Source organism: Chrysochloris asiatica, unplaced genomic scaffold, assembly GCF_000296735.1.
Source record: "Chrysochloris asiatica unplaced genomic scaffold, ChrAsi1.0 scaffold00498, whole genome shotgun sequence".
NCBI classification, from domain to species: domain Eukaryota; kingdom Metazoa; phylum Chordata; class Mammalia; order Afrosoricida; family Chrysochloridae; genus Chrysochloris; species Chrysochloris asiatica.
This window is the reverse complement of record NW_006409016.1, coordinates 1,860-17,368: the sequence shown is the minus strand read 5'-3', so window position 1 is coordinate 17,368 and position 15,509 is coordinate 1,860. Positions and strand designations below refer to the sequence as shown.

General features: G+C 43.8%; 3 protein-coding genes and 1 pseudogene across 3 annotated transcripts; 1 reads left to right on the top strand and 3 right to left on the bottom strand.

Moving 5' to 3' along the window:
* Window positions 1–67: 67 nt before the first annotated feature.
* LOC102813417 (protein FAM127C-like) lies at window positions 68–409 on the top strand. Its single transcript, XM_006877436.1, has one exon. It carries the CDS (start codon window positions 68–70, stop codon window positions 407–409), a length of 342 nt encoding a protein of 113 aa, XP_006877498.1.
* A 6,172-nt stretch (window positions 410–6,581) lies between these two features.
* Window positions 6,582–6,875, bottom strand: LOC102813027 (mitochondrial import inner membrane translocase subunit Tim8 A-like). Its single transcript, XM_006877435.1, has one exon. The coding sequence runs from the start codon at window positions 6,873–6,875 to the stop codon at window positions 6,582–6,584; it is 294 nt and encodes a 97-aa protein (XP_006877497.1).
* A 6,625-nt stretch (window positions 6,876–13,500) lies between these two features.
* On the bottom strand, window positions 13,501–13,883 carry LOC102816474 (annotated as a pseudogene).
* A 102-nt stretch (window positions 13,884–13,985) lies between these two features.
* Window positions 13,986–14,327, bottom strand: LOC102812644 (protein FAM127C-like). Its single transcript, XM_006877434.1, has one exon. The coding sequence runs from the start codon at window positions 14,325–14,327 to the stop codon at window positions 13,986–13,988; it is 342 nt and encodes a 113-aa protein (XP_006877496.1).
* Window positions 14,328–15,509: the final 1,182 nt, after the last annotated feature.

The following is a 15,509-nucleotide window of genomic DNA, read 5'->3' as shown; positions in this document are numbered from 1 at the left end:
ACGCCTGGGTACCATATCTGCAGAGCCTGGCAGAGCTTGGCAGAGCCAGGCAGAGCAAACCAGCACGATGGAGGATCGGGTGAAATTGATGAAGGCCCTCCTGTCCAGGCACCGGTGGCCCCAGGCGCGTCGGTGGAGGAACCCGATTCCCTTTCCCGAGACATTTGATGGCGACACCGACCGGCTCCCGGAGTTCATCGTGCAGACGGGCTCCTACATGTTCGTGGACGAGACCGTGTTCTCCAATGACGCCCTGAAGGTGACGTTCCTCATCACTCGCCTCACGGGGCCAGCCCTGCAGTGGGTGATCCCCTACATCAAGAAGGAGAGCCCCCTCCTCAATGATTACCGGGGCTTCCTGGCTGAGATGAAGCGGGTCTTTGGTTGGGAGGAAGATGAAGATTTCTAGGCGGGGACACCCAGAGTCAGGGCCCTGCGCCACCATGGAGAGGTCCCTGAGGGCCTTGCAGTCACTGCCGTCAAGACCAAGGCATTCACAGGTGCTGACCGCTTGCGCCCCCGCCACCCCTCCTCTCTCCCGACTCCTGCCCCTGGCGAGTAGTGCTTGCCTTTGTTCCGGAAATAGCCCTCCTTGTCTCTGCTGCTGCCACTGAGCCTGTCTCTTGAGAGTGTCACCGCCCTCGTGGGCCTTGCTATCCCTTTCCGTGCACATCTGGACTTGGTCCTGAGTTCTAGCTACAAGCTAGGCACCTGTCACACATTGGACAGACCACCCACTGCCTAGATACTGCCAGACCACCAGACCTGCATCCATTTGCCAGAGACCTGCGCTGTTGTCTACATCACCACTGCTGGCATCCCACCAACTGCTGAACTTGACCTGAGGGAACCTGAGCTGGCTTCCACTGCTTGCCTCAGCTTGCCAACCCCCAAAAGGGACCAACCTTTCCTCTTCAGCAGGCTCCACCCCTTCTCCACTCAGACACTTGTTCTGTCCTTGCCAGATGGCCACCAAGACCCAGACATACTTGCAACCAAATCCAGTCACTTCTTTTCTCCTGTGGACCCGTTAATTCTCCCCAGAATCCAGTTCTTTTTTGTATTTGCAGCTGTTTCTCAGATGTATGCCTTTCTTTGAAAAAGTTGACCCCTGCTCTCTGCCCGGCTCCTCGACACTACCTAGACAAAAGTCTTTTCTTTTTTTAAATTAATTTTCAATAAATGCCAGACACTAACTAAAAAGAATTACTGAGTCTCAGTGAATCTGACATCTCTCCATCCCTGTGTGTAAATGGGGTGGGTCCATATGTTATTCAGAAACTCTTTTCACCCTGACATTCTGAGACTGATGCTTTATAGAACAGTAAAGGCCAGGTTCTGCGGTGGTGCTGGGGATGGAGGGGCCAATCGTGACCATTCTCTCCCTGAGGAAGAATCTCCTCAGCCCATCAGATGGTTCCATTCACCCTAAGTCTTGGATGTGAGCTGATCTGGCCAAGGCCATGTGAGAATGAGTCAGCAACCTGTCCTGGTGTATTGCTACAGGATCAGCACTGGACAAGGTTGGTGGTTCAAATCCACAAGTCGTTCCTTGGAAACCCTATACAGGGTTGCTATGAGCTAGAACTGACTTGACAGCATATAAAAACAAAAGTTTTTTGGAAAAGACTTTCTCCTTTTCAAAAAGCACCTTGAAGCACAACTTCCAAATTATGACAGACCACATCATTCTTTCACAGATTGTCCCAATATTTGGGTAACCAGCAGAACGAGAGGGGTAGGTTCTTTGGGGGGGAAAAAAAAAAGGCATTTCCATTTCTAGAATCTCAAATATTTAGATTGCAGGTGGGGGCGGGGGAGAGTAGGTATAATTGTGATCATTGACTTAGGTAAACCAATGGTTTGTGACCTTTCGGACAGTAAAGCCATAAACTTCCTTAATGCCCAGAAAATGTCATCATTCCTTGTCATTTCTCTGCAGTTCAGACTCTTCGATCTCCAGTACTGTAAAAAGCCACTGCTCCCTCACCAATTGCTGGACAAATAGAGTTAACTATCCCAATAGATGTTCCTGGTATCGTTCTATAGGATGAGCACTGGACTGCTAACTGCAAGATCAAGAGTTCAAACTTACCAGCTGCTTCTCAGAAAATCTATACAGGGTCACTATGAATTGGAACCAACTCGATGGCACTTAACAATAACAACATAGATGATTCACAAGTGAGTACAAAACTCTGTTGTGATGTTTAAAGGTCACACAGTGAAATGTTACTCTCATTTCTAAGTTTGTCTGATATTTCCAAGACCTAGGAAAGACTAATGAATCATATCAGAGTTTTATTTTGTTTTTCCTCTTTTACTTCATTTTCTTTCTCTACTGATTTGGACAGGTAAAATTTTGCCCTTCACGTCCTTTAGTTTGCTGTACATGGAGCTTGGGTTGATGAATAGCTGAAGATTAGCTGGGAATGAAGACAATATAGAAATATACAAATTAGGTGATGGTTTCGATTTACCTGCACTTAGGGCTAAGGTTCTGAAAGGTCAGATTCTGACTGCCCAGGATCCCCCAGGAACAGGACCTGCTTGTTAATGTTGACCCAGCCCCAGAGTAGCCTGGTCTATCTAACAGGGGCTCTTATTTTGGAGTCCTAGTGTGGCGCTGTGGGTTAATGCACTGGACTGCAAAGTGGGTTTGAACTACAAGGTCAGCAGTTCAAGCTCACCAGCTGCTCCTTGAAAACTCTATACAGGATCAGCCATGGGTTGGAACCAACTCGATGGCAATTAACAACAACAACAACAATATTTTGATCAATGAGAAATCACTTAAAATATTTTAACTAATTACCAATATTTTAGTCAATAGATACAAAATTCACACTTGGCACACACCATACTTGAAAGAAATTAGAAAACTTCTAGTTGTCCCTGGGTGGTGCAAACAGTGAATGCAATCAGCTCCTAACCAAAAGGTACAGGTTGGATTCCACCCCAAGGTACCATGGAAGAAAAGTCTGGTGGTCTATTTCCAAGAAATCAGCCATTGAGCATCCTATGGGGTACAGTTCTACTCTGACATATATGGGATACCTAGAAGTAGGAAACTTCTCAGCAGCACTATTTTGTTTTTAAAGTTCACCTTCACTATTCTTTTTCAGCCCCATAAGGAGTCCTGGTGTGGCGCTGTGGGTTAATGCACCAGATTGCAAAGCCGTTTGAACTTCAAGGTCGGTGGTTCAAGCTCACCAGCTGCTCCTCGGAAACCCTATACAGGGTCACTATAGGTCGGAACCGACTCAACAGCACTTAACAACAACAACAACAACAACTTGTTTTAAAGATAATGTATGTCTTTAAAATGTCATTTCACAAGTAATACAGGAAAAGCTGATGAAATTTGAAGTTGTTGTTGTTGCTGCTGAGAAGTTTCCTACTTCTGGGTATCCCTATTGAGAACTGTTGGTGTTAGATGCCATCAAGTTGGTTCCAATTCACAGTGATCTTATGCACAACAGAACAAAACTCTGCTCATGCCTGCGCCAGCCTCATAATCGTTATGTTTAAGCCCATTGCTACTGTCCCCATGCTAATCCATCTCATTGGTGGTCTTCCTTTTTTCGTTGACTCGCCATTGTACCAAGCATCATATCCTTCTCCAGGGACTTTTCCCTCATGATAATATGTCTGAAGTATGAGAAATGAAGTCTGGCCACCCTGAATTCCAGGGAGTATTCTAGCTGTACTTCTTCCAACACAGATTTGTTTGTTCTTCTGGCAGTCATTGACACTTTCAATACTATCCTTCAACACCATAACCCAAAGGCATGTTCATTATCCAACTTTAACATGCATATGAAGCTATTGAAAATACTATGGCTTGTGTTAGGTACACCTTAGTCCTCAAACTGATATCTTTGCTCCTCAACACTTTAAAGAGGTCTTGTGCAACAAATTTGCCTAATGAAATAATATGCTATTTGATTTCTTGACTGCTGCTTCCATTAGTGTTGATGGTGGATCTTTGACAACTTTAATCCTTCCTCCACTTACTATGATGTTATTTATTGGTCCAGTGGTGAAGATTTTTGTTTTCTTTACATTTGAGGTGTAACCCATGCTGAAAGCTGTGGTCTTTGATCTTCATCAGTAAGTATTTTAAGTTCTCTTAAAGATTTAAAGAGATTTAAATCTTTAAGCAAGATTGTATCATCTGAATATTGCAGGTTGTTAATAAATCTTCCTCCAATCCTGATGCCATTTTCTTCTTCATATAATCCAGTTTCTCAGATTATTTGCTCAGCATATAGATTGAATAAGTATGGTGAAAGTATACAACCCTGGCACACACCTTTCCTGAATTTAAACCTTTTAGTATCCCCTTGTTCTGTTTGATGACTGCCTCTTGGTCTATGTACAGGTTCCTCATAGGCACAATTAAATTTTCTGGAATACCGATTCTTCGCAATGTTATCCATAGCTTTTCATGGTTCACACAGTTGGCAGCCTTTGTGTAGTCAATAATGCACGGGTAAATATCTTTCTGGTATTCTCTACTTTCAGCCAATGTCCATCTGATATCAGCAATGATATTCCTCGTTCCACAGCCTCATCTAAAATCAGCTTGAACCTCTGGCAGCTCCCTGTCTATATACTATTGCAGCCATTTAAAAACTATCTTTAGCAAAATTTTACTTGTATGTGAGATTAATGATGTTATCAGAAGATTTCTGCATTACATTGGGTCACCTCTTTTTGGAATGGGCACAGATATAGACCTCTTCCAATCAGTTGACCAGGTAGCTGTCTTCCAATTTTCTTAGCATGGGTGAGTTAATGAGTGCCTCCAGTGCTGCATCAGTTTGTTGGATGATTTCAATTTATGTTCCATCAATTCCCATAGATTTGTTCTTTGCCAATGCCTTCAGTGACTTCTTCCTTCAGTAAGCACCTTTGGCTCTTGATCATATACTACCTCTTCAAATAGTTGAACATTAACCATTTCCTTTTGGTACTGTGACATGCATTCCTTCCATCTTCTTTTGATGCTTTCTTCATAGTTCAATATTTTTCCTATAGAATCCTTCAATGTTTCATATCAAGGCTTGGATTTTTTCTTTAGTTCTTTCAATTTGACAAATGCTGGGCATGTTCTCCCCTATTGGTTTTCTAACTGCAGGTCTTTGCAAATTTCATTATAATATTTGATTTTGTCTTCTCCAGTGCTATTGCCATACTTTGAGACCTCAACTACCTCCACCAACCCCCAGGAGTTGTAGCGTGAGAAAGGAGTGTGAAAGAAATGTTCTATGTCCCAGTTATGGTACTGTGCAAGAGAGGGCAAGAAGAGGAGGAAGGAAACAATTTAAAAAGCTCATGTTTTTGTTGAAAGATGATAAGACATGCTCTTATGGAAATAGAAGTCTTGCTGTGGCACTGGGCTGCCAGGTCAGTTTGAACTGCAAGGTCGGTGGTTCAAGATCACCAGTTGCTCCTTGGAAGCCCTATACAGGGTTGGAACTGACTCAATGGCACTTAACAACCAACAACAACTATGGAAATGGTACTTTTGGTGTGGCGTTGTAAGATTAGCACTAGACTGCTAACCACAAGGTCAGTGGGTCAAACCCACCAGCTGCTCCTCAAGAACCCTGTACAGGGCTGCTATTGGTCAGAATTTATTCAACTGCACTTAACAACAACAACTGTGGAAATTGTATTTGTCAGAGACATTGCATCTTATTGGTTTTTTTTTTTTTTAATCTTGTAACTTTTATTTTAGTAATCAAAAGAATGCAGTAAATGGAAATTGTACTGATTAACATTAGGCATGCACCTCTACCTGAAACCTCTGTTAGTTACTGACTGACCTAAATTTCCATGACTAATTTCGGCACATCTTTGATTTTTCTGTACCCTGAAATACAGGGAAAGTTAACTTCTTCCTTGTGGCAGTCCAGTTATGGGAATTATGTTAACTAAAGGCCTCTAGACTCTCAAGCCGCCTGAGACCACCCTTTATAGAGGTCTTTAAGTAAATTATAGTATGGAGAGTGAGAGAATGTAGAAAGCTGAAGTGTACAGTCTGAATGTTCCACAGATTTTCCTCCTAGCTCTGACATTCAAACACTAGCTAAGGAGGCCTACAATTAAAATACCAAATTACTCTCCCCACTCCATGGCTCTCTGTTCTGACACAAATATGAATATCAATCTCCCCAGATATCTGAAATATATCCACACAAATGACAGATTTTAACCTATGTGGTCCCACTATCAAATTATAGAAAGCAGTTCTACTCTCAGAGTACAGGAAGCAGTTAATGGGAGTTTGACAAAAAGCACAGTCCCACACAGAATGATATACATTCTGGTAGAGTCTTCCATTCATCTGTCAATTATTTCCATAAGATTAGCATAAAAAACACAACTGAATACATATATAACCCTCAAACCACACAAACACACAACTGGTCTTTGTTTATTCTCAGATGACAGAACATTCCCAAAGCGAAAAAAGGTAGAACCCAATTCCCCATAGCCTTCTCTTCAACCATCCCATCAACAGCTTTTCATTTCTTGAACTACCTTCCTTCTCCAATGAGGTAATGCAGAGATCAGTCAGAAAGGCTTTCTGAGAAAACTGGCTTGGATTTCTGGGTCTGTTCCAGTCGATTCAAAATGAATTGGCTTGTATCAATGAAGTGCTCAACACAGTTCACAAAACAGGCTTCAGCCCGACTGTCCAACTTTGGCCCAGGCTTGTCCATGCACTTCTCCCAACAAAGTTCCATCATCTGGTGCACCAGCTGCTGAAAGCGCTGCTTCTGTGTCTCCACCTCGATGAAATCCTGCAAATGCGGGTCCACAGTGCCCAAACCCACCACGGAGGAAGATGAGGAGGAATCCATTCCAGCATGACCACGCGGGCCGAGAACAACTCCGCACCAACTCACCGACTTTCCTGTTTTTGTTTTTTTAGGCTATGAGTTTTAATTGAATAAAGTAAACAGTTTGCTCAGTGAGTTAGAAAATTTTTTTTAATGTTTTATTGTGAATTATGTGGTAGTTTACATGGGAGAACATTAGTTTTACATTCATCCTATCGTATATCATTTCATTGCCATGGTTGCAATCCCCTCCAAAGGATATACACTACAAGCCTGCCCCCCAGTCATCAGCACACAGTCCCTCTTTCTCTCTGTGTCTAAAGTCCCCAACTGCTCCATCTCTCCACGTCATCATCTCTGCTTCCATCTCAGGCGTCACTGCTTCTCTGGGTAGGGTCCTGCTCTCCGCTCTTCTCCTTTGATGGTTCCAGGGACCTCTGTTCTAGGCTGAAAAGTTCATCACGCCCCTCCTTGCTATAAAACGTCTACCTTTACATTTCCAACCCTCACAGTCAGTCCTGCTAACAATTATTCACTACTGTATTACAAGAGACCTATCTGCAGTGAGTTATAAAAATTTTATAGCTGTACTATCATTTATGAGACATTTATTCTTCATATTTATGTAGGTAGACCTGAAAAGAAACTTCGGATACTTGTGCTTTCTGTTCGCCATTTCAGAGCAAGATTATGAAGAGAAGTCCAAAAATATTTATAAATTAAAACCAACTTTGGTTAAAAATAAAATATAAACAGAACTCACTCACCACACAGATATGCCATAAGAACGTAGGTGTTTTTGAACTCATGTTTTCAGTAGGAAAACAATCTAGATCACTCACAGGGGCAAAACCCGATCAATTATTTTTAGCGTGTCTCTAAAAGTTTCAGTCCCTTGGTTTCTTGTCTTCTGTTCCTGAATCGCGAACAGGTAGCCACTTGATGGGGTACCGGTGATGGATGGGTCCTCAAGATAGTGTCAGCAAACCCAAGAAAGTCAATCTGGCCATAACTATATAGATATTCCATCTGAACTTTTCGGCCATGTGTTGTTGTTGTTGTTGTTAAGTGCCATCGAGTCGATTCCGACCCCTAGCGACCCTATGTAGGGTTTCCAAGGAGCAGCTAGTGAGCTTGAACCACCAACATTGCAGTTCAAACGACTTTGCAGTCTGGCGCATTAGCCCACAACACCACACCAGGACTCCTTCAGACACATGTTGTTGTTGTTGTTAAGTGCCGTCGAGTCGGTTCCGACCCATAGCGACCCTGTACAGGGTTTCCGAGGGTGTAAATCTTTACAGGAGTAGAAAGCCTCATCTTTCTCCCGCGGAGCGGCTGGTAGTTTCGAACCGCTGACCTTAAGGTTCGCAGCCCGATTCGTAACCACTACGCTACCAGAGCTCCCATAGATAAATCCAACTATTGCAGGAAAAGGAATAATTCCCTGAAATTTCACATCTGGTCAGCTAGCTTCTGGCTCTTGTGTGGACAGCGACACCATAATTTCCCGAGTCAGGTGACAGACAGGGAGCAGGCATTGGAACAGCAGCAACTCAGAAATGGTCAGGCAGGGGTCTGGGCCTGTGTAAAGCTTGGCAGGCCTGTGGAACTGGGGAGGGTTATGGCGGTGGCCCCTTCATATCTTTTTGTTTTGCTTTGTTTTACTGTTAATACGTGCCATCCAGTCTGTTTTAGGAGTCCTGGTGTGGCGCTGCGGGCTAATGCGTCAGACTGCAAAGTCGTTTGAACTGCAAGGTCAGTGTTTCAAGCTCACCAGCTGCTCCTTGGAAATCTTATACATGGTCGCTAGGGGTCAGAATCGACTTGACAGCACTTAATAACAGTCTGTTTCAACTCATAGTGTGTTGGGAGCGACTGAGCCGAAGTTCTCTGACTTGGGGGTAGTTTAACCAAAGGATTGCAACTGAACAGCTGTGGTCCAGAAACTTGGGCTGCACCCAAATCTGGCTGCCCCTTGGGTTTTTGCAAAGCTGACCCTAGGAACAAGGAACTTGTACACAGCCATGACCTTTAGCTCACTCTGCACAAACATTTAGCTGTATCTAATTTATGTTCTAGCTAGCTACCACAAGTTACATTTCTCTGATAGAGTTCCGCTTACTGCATGTACAAACAACGCCAGGTGTTGCATGTGCTCTTTAACCTGCCCCAAGCACCTGCGCTTGAGATGGGTATAAAATAAATCTGCTGTACCAGTTCTGGGTTGGCAGTATCCTGGTCCCAACTTTCACTTAACTTGTATGTGTCTTGTGTCTTCCTTTTCCTTCTAATCTCCCATTGCCCCTGTTGTTGTTGTTAAGTACTGTGGAGTTCTGACTCATAGGGACCCTGCACAGGGTTTCCGAGGCTGTAAATCTTTACGCTAGCTGAATGCTTCATCTTTCACCCAAGGAACCGCTGGTGGTTTCGAACTGCTGACCTTGAGATTGGCAGTCCGATTCGTAACCACTACGCTACCAGAGCTCCTCTCAGGATTAATTTCTCTGCGTTGGACATGCAGAAAAGCAGACTCGGCAATACTTACTCTGTATAGGGTTTTTGAGGCTGTAAATCTTTGCAAGAGCAGAAAGCCTTATTTTGCTCCTGTGAAGCATTTGGTGGGGTCCAACTGCCAACCTTGTATTTCACAGTCCAGCACTTGTCCTACACAGTCACCGCGCTCCCTTTGTTGAGTTGATTTATTTCATTTGGAAATAGATTAAATTACATTAACTTTACCCAAACAGAATTATTTTCCCAAACGTAAAATGGTCTTTCCACTATTGTACTGAAAACTCCAAAAAATCTTTGGAATTACCATATAGGTGTAATAATTTGCTGTGTTGTTATAGTATATATATCTTGGAGTCCTGGTGTGGTGTCAGACTTCAAAGCCATTTGAACTGTAAGGTCAGTGGTTCAAGCTCACCAGTTGCTCATTGGAAGCCCTATACAGGGTTGGAACCGACTCGGTGGCACTTAACAACAACAACAATGACAGGATCAAAGGGAACAACTTAGCTAGAATTTCAGAGCCCATGGTGTACCTAGTGACATAATGGGCCTCTACTTCTGAACACACAAATTGTTCTCTCTTGCCTCAATGCCCATTGTATATAATTGTATCCTTAATACCGAATGCTGGGCTTCTGTTACAAAAATCAGGAATATCACATTTAGAGCAACTCTTTTGTATAATATATACTAATTATCCTAAAAAATGAGTCGAATGCTATCGACCTAAACAGGACATAAGATGTGTATTTTATTCTAATTAAGTGTTATTGAGTTCACGGCTGGTAGTTTCAAACTGCTAACCTTGAGGTTAGCAGCCCAACTCGTAACCACTAAGCTACCAGAGACCCTTAAATGTAAATGTAGTTACCAAAAAAAAAAAAAAAAAAAAAGACCTGTTTCATTGTGCTGGTTCCCTTAATAGTGTGTTATAGAAAATCTGGACAGATGTTCGCTCACAATCTGTGTAAGATGTTTTGTGATAATTTGGGAGTTGTGTTCTCAGGGTACTTTTTGGAAATAAGGAAACCCTTTCCAAAACATCTTGCTGCTGACTACTCCTCACATGGCCATGGCCAGATCAGCTCATATTCTAGAGTGAATGGGATCATCCTGGTGGGCAGAGGAGATTCATCCCTACAGGTCATCAGCCAAGTTTTACCAAAATTAATGATCACAGTTATGCATTCTACACATATACATACAAATTAAATATTTGTGAGTCAAGAAATGCAAACACATTTTTATAAAGCTGCCTCTCTCATTCTTCTGGTTAGCCAAATAAGGAGGGAGATGAAATTCTGAAAGCTGTTCACTCATGATCTTTGTGTGATGGTTTGTGCTAATGTGGAAGTTGTGCTTTTTGGAAATGAGAAAACCTTTTCTTAAAAGTCTTGCACCTGATTTATCCGCACACTGGTGTCAGCTAGATCAGCCTGATGCAAGCCATGGTATTTTCAATAACCTCATATGCATGCAAAAGCTGGACAGTGAATAAGGAAGACCATAGAAGAATTGATGCTTTTGAGTTATGGTGTTGGAGGAGAATATTGAAAGTGCCATGGGCTGCCAAAAGAACCAATAGATCCATTTTGGAAGAAGTGCAGCCAGAGTGCTTCTTGGAGGCCAGGATGGCCAAACTTCATCTCTCATACTTTGGACATATTGTCAGGAGGGACCAGTTACTAGAGAAGGATATCATGTTTGGTAAGATGGAGGGTCAGAGAAAAAGAGGAAGACCCCCAACGAGATGGATTGTCTAAGTGGCAACAATAGTGAGGTTGGCCCAGGATTGGGCAGTGTTCCATTCTGCTGTGCATAAGGTCGCTATGAGTCAGTACTAACTCGATGGCACCTAACAACAGCAACACTATCTATACTATTCCTTCCTTTTTCTTTGTAGTTGACTTCATTATACATTGATACATCTGGTTCCCATTTTCAGTCTTGTAGGTTTGTTTCACTTTAAAATTTCTCAATAGGGGATGATGCTTAATCTACGGTATCAAAATTTATCAATCAACTTTCTAGTATTGAATGTGAAATGAATTTTTATACATCCATTATCTTTAAGAGAAATATAGGATTTAAAAAAATTGGGAAGGTGATTTTAAAAAAGAAAGCAGTTGTTGCTGAGAAGATTCCCACTCCTTGTTATCTCATATATGTCAGGGTAGAACTGTGCTCCATAGAGTGTTCAATGGCTGATTTATTGGAAATAGATTCCCAGGCTTTTCTTCCAAGGTACCTCTGAATTGACTCCAACCTCCACCCTTTGGTTAGCAGCTGAGTGCATTCACTGTTTGCACGACCCAGACTCTGCTGGAAGGACATCTCATCTTCTAGCTTCTTTCAAGTATGGTATGTGCTAAGTATAAATTTTGACTGAAAATTCGTTTTTGTTTTTAAGTGCTATTGAGTTTGCACCAACTCTTAGCAACCCTGTATAGAGTTTCTGAGGAGCAGCTGTTGAGTTTGAACTGCCAATCTTGTGGTTCAAACCCACTTTGCAGCCCAGTGCTTATCTTATAGTATCACACCAAGACTCTGAAATAATGGTAATTTTTTTTTTTTTTTAATTTAAGTGATTTCTCATTAAACAAAATGGAAGGCCCTGTTAGATGGGTCAGGTTACTCTGGGTCAGTATTAGCAAGCAGGTTTTTTCCTGGGGGATGCTGGGTAGTCAGAACCTGACCTTTCAGGACCTTAGCCCTAAATGTAGTTAAGTGAAATCTGTTACCCAATTGGTAGATTTCTATATTGTCCTCATTCACAGCTAATCTTGGCTAAAATAGCTAGATCAACCCAAGCTCCATGTCCAGCAAACTAAATCACATGAGGGGGCAAAATTTTACCTGTTCAAATAAGCAGAGAGATTGAAGTGAAACAAATAAACAAACAAACAAACAAACAAACAAACCCTGGTGTGATTCATTCATCTTTCTCAGGTCTTGGAAAGATCAAAGACTTGTGTGACCTTTAAAAATCACAACAGTGCTGTGCTATAAGCTTACCTGTAGGAAGGTTGCATCAGTAGGAATATTTAACTCTGTTTAAACAATTGGTAAGGGAACAGCGGCCCTGGTAGCCCAGAACTGAAAGGTCACAGTTCCAATCTACCAGTCTCTCCACGGCAGAAAGATGAGGCTTTCTGATTCCATAAAGATTTACTGCCTCAGAAACCCTATGCAGGGTCACTATGAGTCAGAACCGACTCAGTGACACACAGGCACCACCAGAGATCTAAGAGGCTGGACTGCAAAGAAATGACAAGGAATGATGATGTTTTCTGGACATTGGGAAGTTTATAGCTTTATTGTCACCAAGTTTTACCTAAATCAGTGATGATAATTATACATCCCTCCACACATATAATCTAAATATTTGAGATTCTAGAAATGGATTTGCTGTTTTAAAAAACAGGTTACACAAATCCTGGAACAATCTGTGTAAGAATGCAGTCTTTCTTAATTTTGAAGTAGTGCTTCAAGATGCTTTTTTTGGAAATGAGAAACTCTTTCCAAAAAGCCTGGCAGCTGACATATCTGCACATGGTGTCAGACAGAGCAGCTCACAATCCATGTCCTAGGGTGACTCTGATGGGCTGAGGAGATTCCTCCTCAGGGAGAGAATGGTCACGAGTGGCCTCTCCATCCCCAGCGCACCACAGGACCTGACAATTACTGTTCTATAAAGCATCAGTCTCAGAATGTCTGGGTGAAAAGAGTTTCTGAATAACACATGGACCCACCCCCTTTACAGACAGGGATGGAGAGACATCAGATTCACAGAGACTCAACAATTCTTTTTAGTTAGTGTCTGGCATTTATTGAAAATTAATTAAAAAAAAGAAAAGAAAAGACTTTTGTCTAGGTAGTGTTGAGGAGCTGGGCAGAGAGCAGGGGTCAGCTTTTTGAAGGAAAGGCACACACACACACACACATCTGAGAGACAGCTGCAAATACAAAAGAGAACTGGATTCTGGGGAGAACTAACTGGTCCACAGAGAAAAGAAGTGACTGGATTTGGCTGCAGGCACACCTGGTCATCCGGCAGGGGCAGAACGGGTGTGTTGAGGGTGGAGAGGGGGTCGAGCCTACTGAAGAGGGGGGTGGTGAGCTGTCTGAGTCATTGTCCAGAGGCCAAGGCCAGTCCAGGTCCCTCATCGGTGAATCCTGAAGGCCAAGGGCGGCAGTGTGTGGGTGGGATGCAGAGGATGTGATGATAAAGCTGGTCTCTGGCAGGTGGTTGCAGGCCTGGTGGTCGGGCAGTGGCCGGCTGTGGATGATCTGTCCAGTGTGTGACAGGACCCAGTTTGCAGCTGGAGTGCAGGACCAAGTCCAGATACTCACAGGAAAAGCTGGGATGGTCCTTGAGAGTGGCTGAGCACTCTGGGGGCAGGTGCAGCAGCTCAGCAGCAGCAGGGACCTGAAGAGCTATTTCTGGAACAAAGGCAAGCACTATGCGGGAGGGGTAAGAGTCAGGAGAGTGAGGCAGCGGGGTGGGGGTAGGGTAGCGGATAGCGCATGTGACTGCAGAGATGGTGACTGCAGAGGTGGAGGAGTGCAGGGACCCTCTCCAGACGCACCGCTCAGACCCCAGGATATTCTGGCCTAGAAATCTTCATCCTCCTCCCAACCAAAGACACGCTTCATCTCAGCCAGGAAGCCCCGGTAATCATTGAGGAGGGGGCTCTCCTTTTTGATGTAGGGGATCACCCACTGCAGGGCCGGTCCCGTGAGACGAGTGATGAGGAACGTCACCTTCAGGGCATCATTGGAGAACACGGTCTCGTCCACGAACATGTAGGAGCCCGTCTGCACGATGAACTCCGGGAGCCGGTCGGTGTCGCCATCAAATGTCTCGGGAAAGGGAATCGGGTTCCTCCACCGACGCGCCTGGGGCCACCGGTGCCTGGACAGGAGGGCCTTCATCAATTTCACCCGATCCTCCATTGCGCTTAGTTAGCTTCCCCGCTCTGTTGCTCTGTGGGGCTGTGCACTGACGTCACCGGAAGTAGGTTTACAGGGAGGCGTGGGAATCAAGGTGGGCGTGGCCACGCGATTGTTTTGGAGGGCGGGGCCAAGATGTAATTCTTTCACAGACTCCGCCCAAAGTTCTTTTTGTTTTTAATATGCAGGCGCCATTGGAGAGGGGCGTGCCCAAATGACGTAATAGAGGCGGGATCTCGTGCTGCCCTGTGGGTTAATAAGCCAGACTGCAAACCATTTGAACTGTAGTTCAAGCTCTCCTGTCTCTCCTGGGAAACCTTATATAGGGTCGCTATGGGTCGGAACCGACTTGCCGGCACTTAACAAAAACAATTTCACTGAAGCAAATCGGGCGGGAACCGGGGAAAAATCATGGGAAAGAATTTGAATATGCGGACTGGAGCTTTAGAGACTAGACGGTCCAAATTCTAATGGATGACGATTATTTGCTCTTTTGAGATGAATTTATTTTGCTCTGCAAATTGAAGCCTGTGGTTGCAATATTGAAGGGAGCCCTGGTAGCGAAATAGGTTACTAATTGGGCTGCTATTTTCAAGTTTGTTGTTGTTGTTAAGTGCCTTCAAGTCGGTTCCGACTCATAGCGATCCTGTACAGAGTTTCCAAGGATTGACTCGTGGGTTTGAACTACCAACCTTGTGGATAGCAGTACGGTGCTTATCCTATGGTGCCAAACCCGGACTCCATATGCAAGTTTAGTAGTTCGAATGTACCAGCCGCTCCACGAAAGATGTGACTTTCTGTTCCCATAAAGCTTTACAGCCTCAGAAATCCTAAATAGGGTCGCTATGAGAACTCGAGGGCACACTATCACCACCCACCACCATGTGCAAAATAAGGAACCCTGATGACATGGTGGGTTATGCGATTGGCGGTTAACCCCACGATTAGCAGTCCGAGTCCACTAGGCATCCACAGTAAAAAGATGAGTCGGAACCGACTCGACAGCACACAGTCAGCCAGCACCAGCAAAATAACTGAAGTCGAAGGAAGCACCAAAATAGAATGCAAGGATTGCACATTCCCTGTACTAAAAATAATTGGTCAATGCTCAACCATTTTAGGAGGAAGCATATGGTCAAGAATTGATGGTAATGAAGCAAGAAGTCCAAGCTGCACTTAGGGTAG

What these genes read in the sequence shown, in the direction of transcription:
- LOC102813417 (XM_006877436.1), top strand. Translation starts at nt 68, where the DNA reads ATGGAGGATCGGGTGAAATTGATGAAGGCCCTCCTGTCCAGGCACCGG.
- LOC102813027 (XM_006877435.1), bottom strand. Translation starts at nt 6,875, where the DNA reads ATGGATTCCTCCTCATCTTCCTCCGTGGTGGGTTTGGGCACTGTGGAC.
- LOC102812644 (XM_006877434.1), bottom strand. Translation starts at nt 14,327, where the DNA reads ATGGAGGATCGGGTGAAATTGATGAAGGCCCTCCTGTCCAGGCACCGG.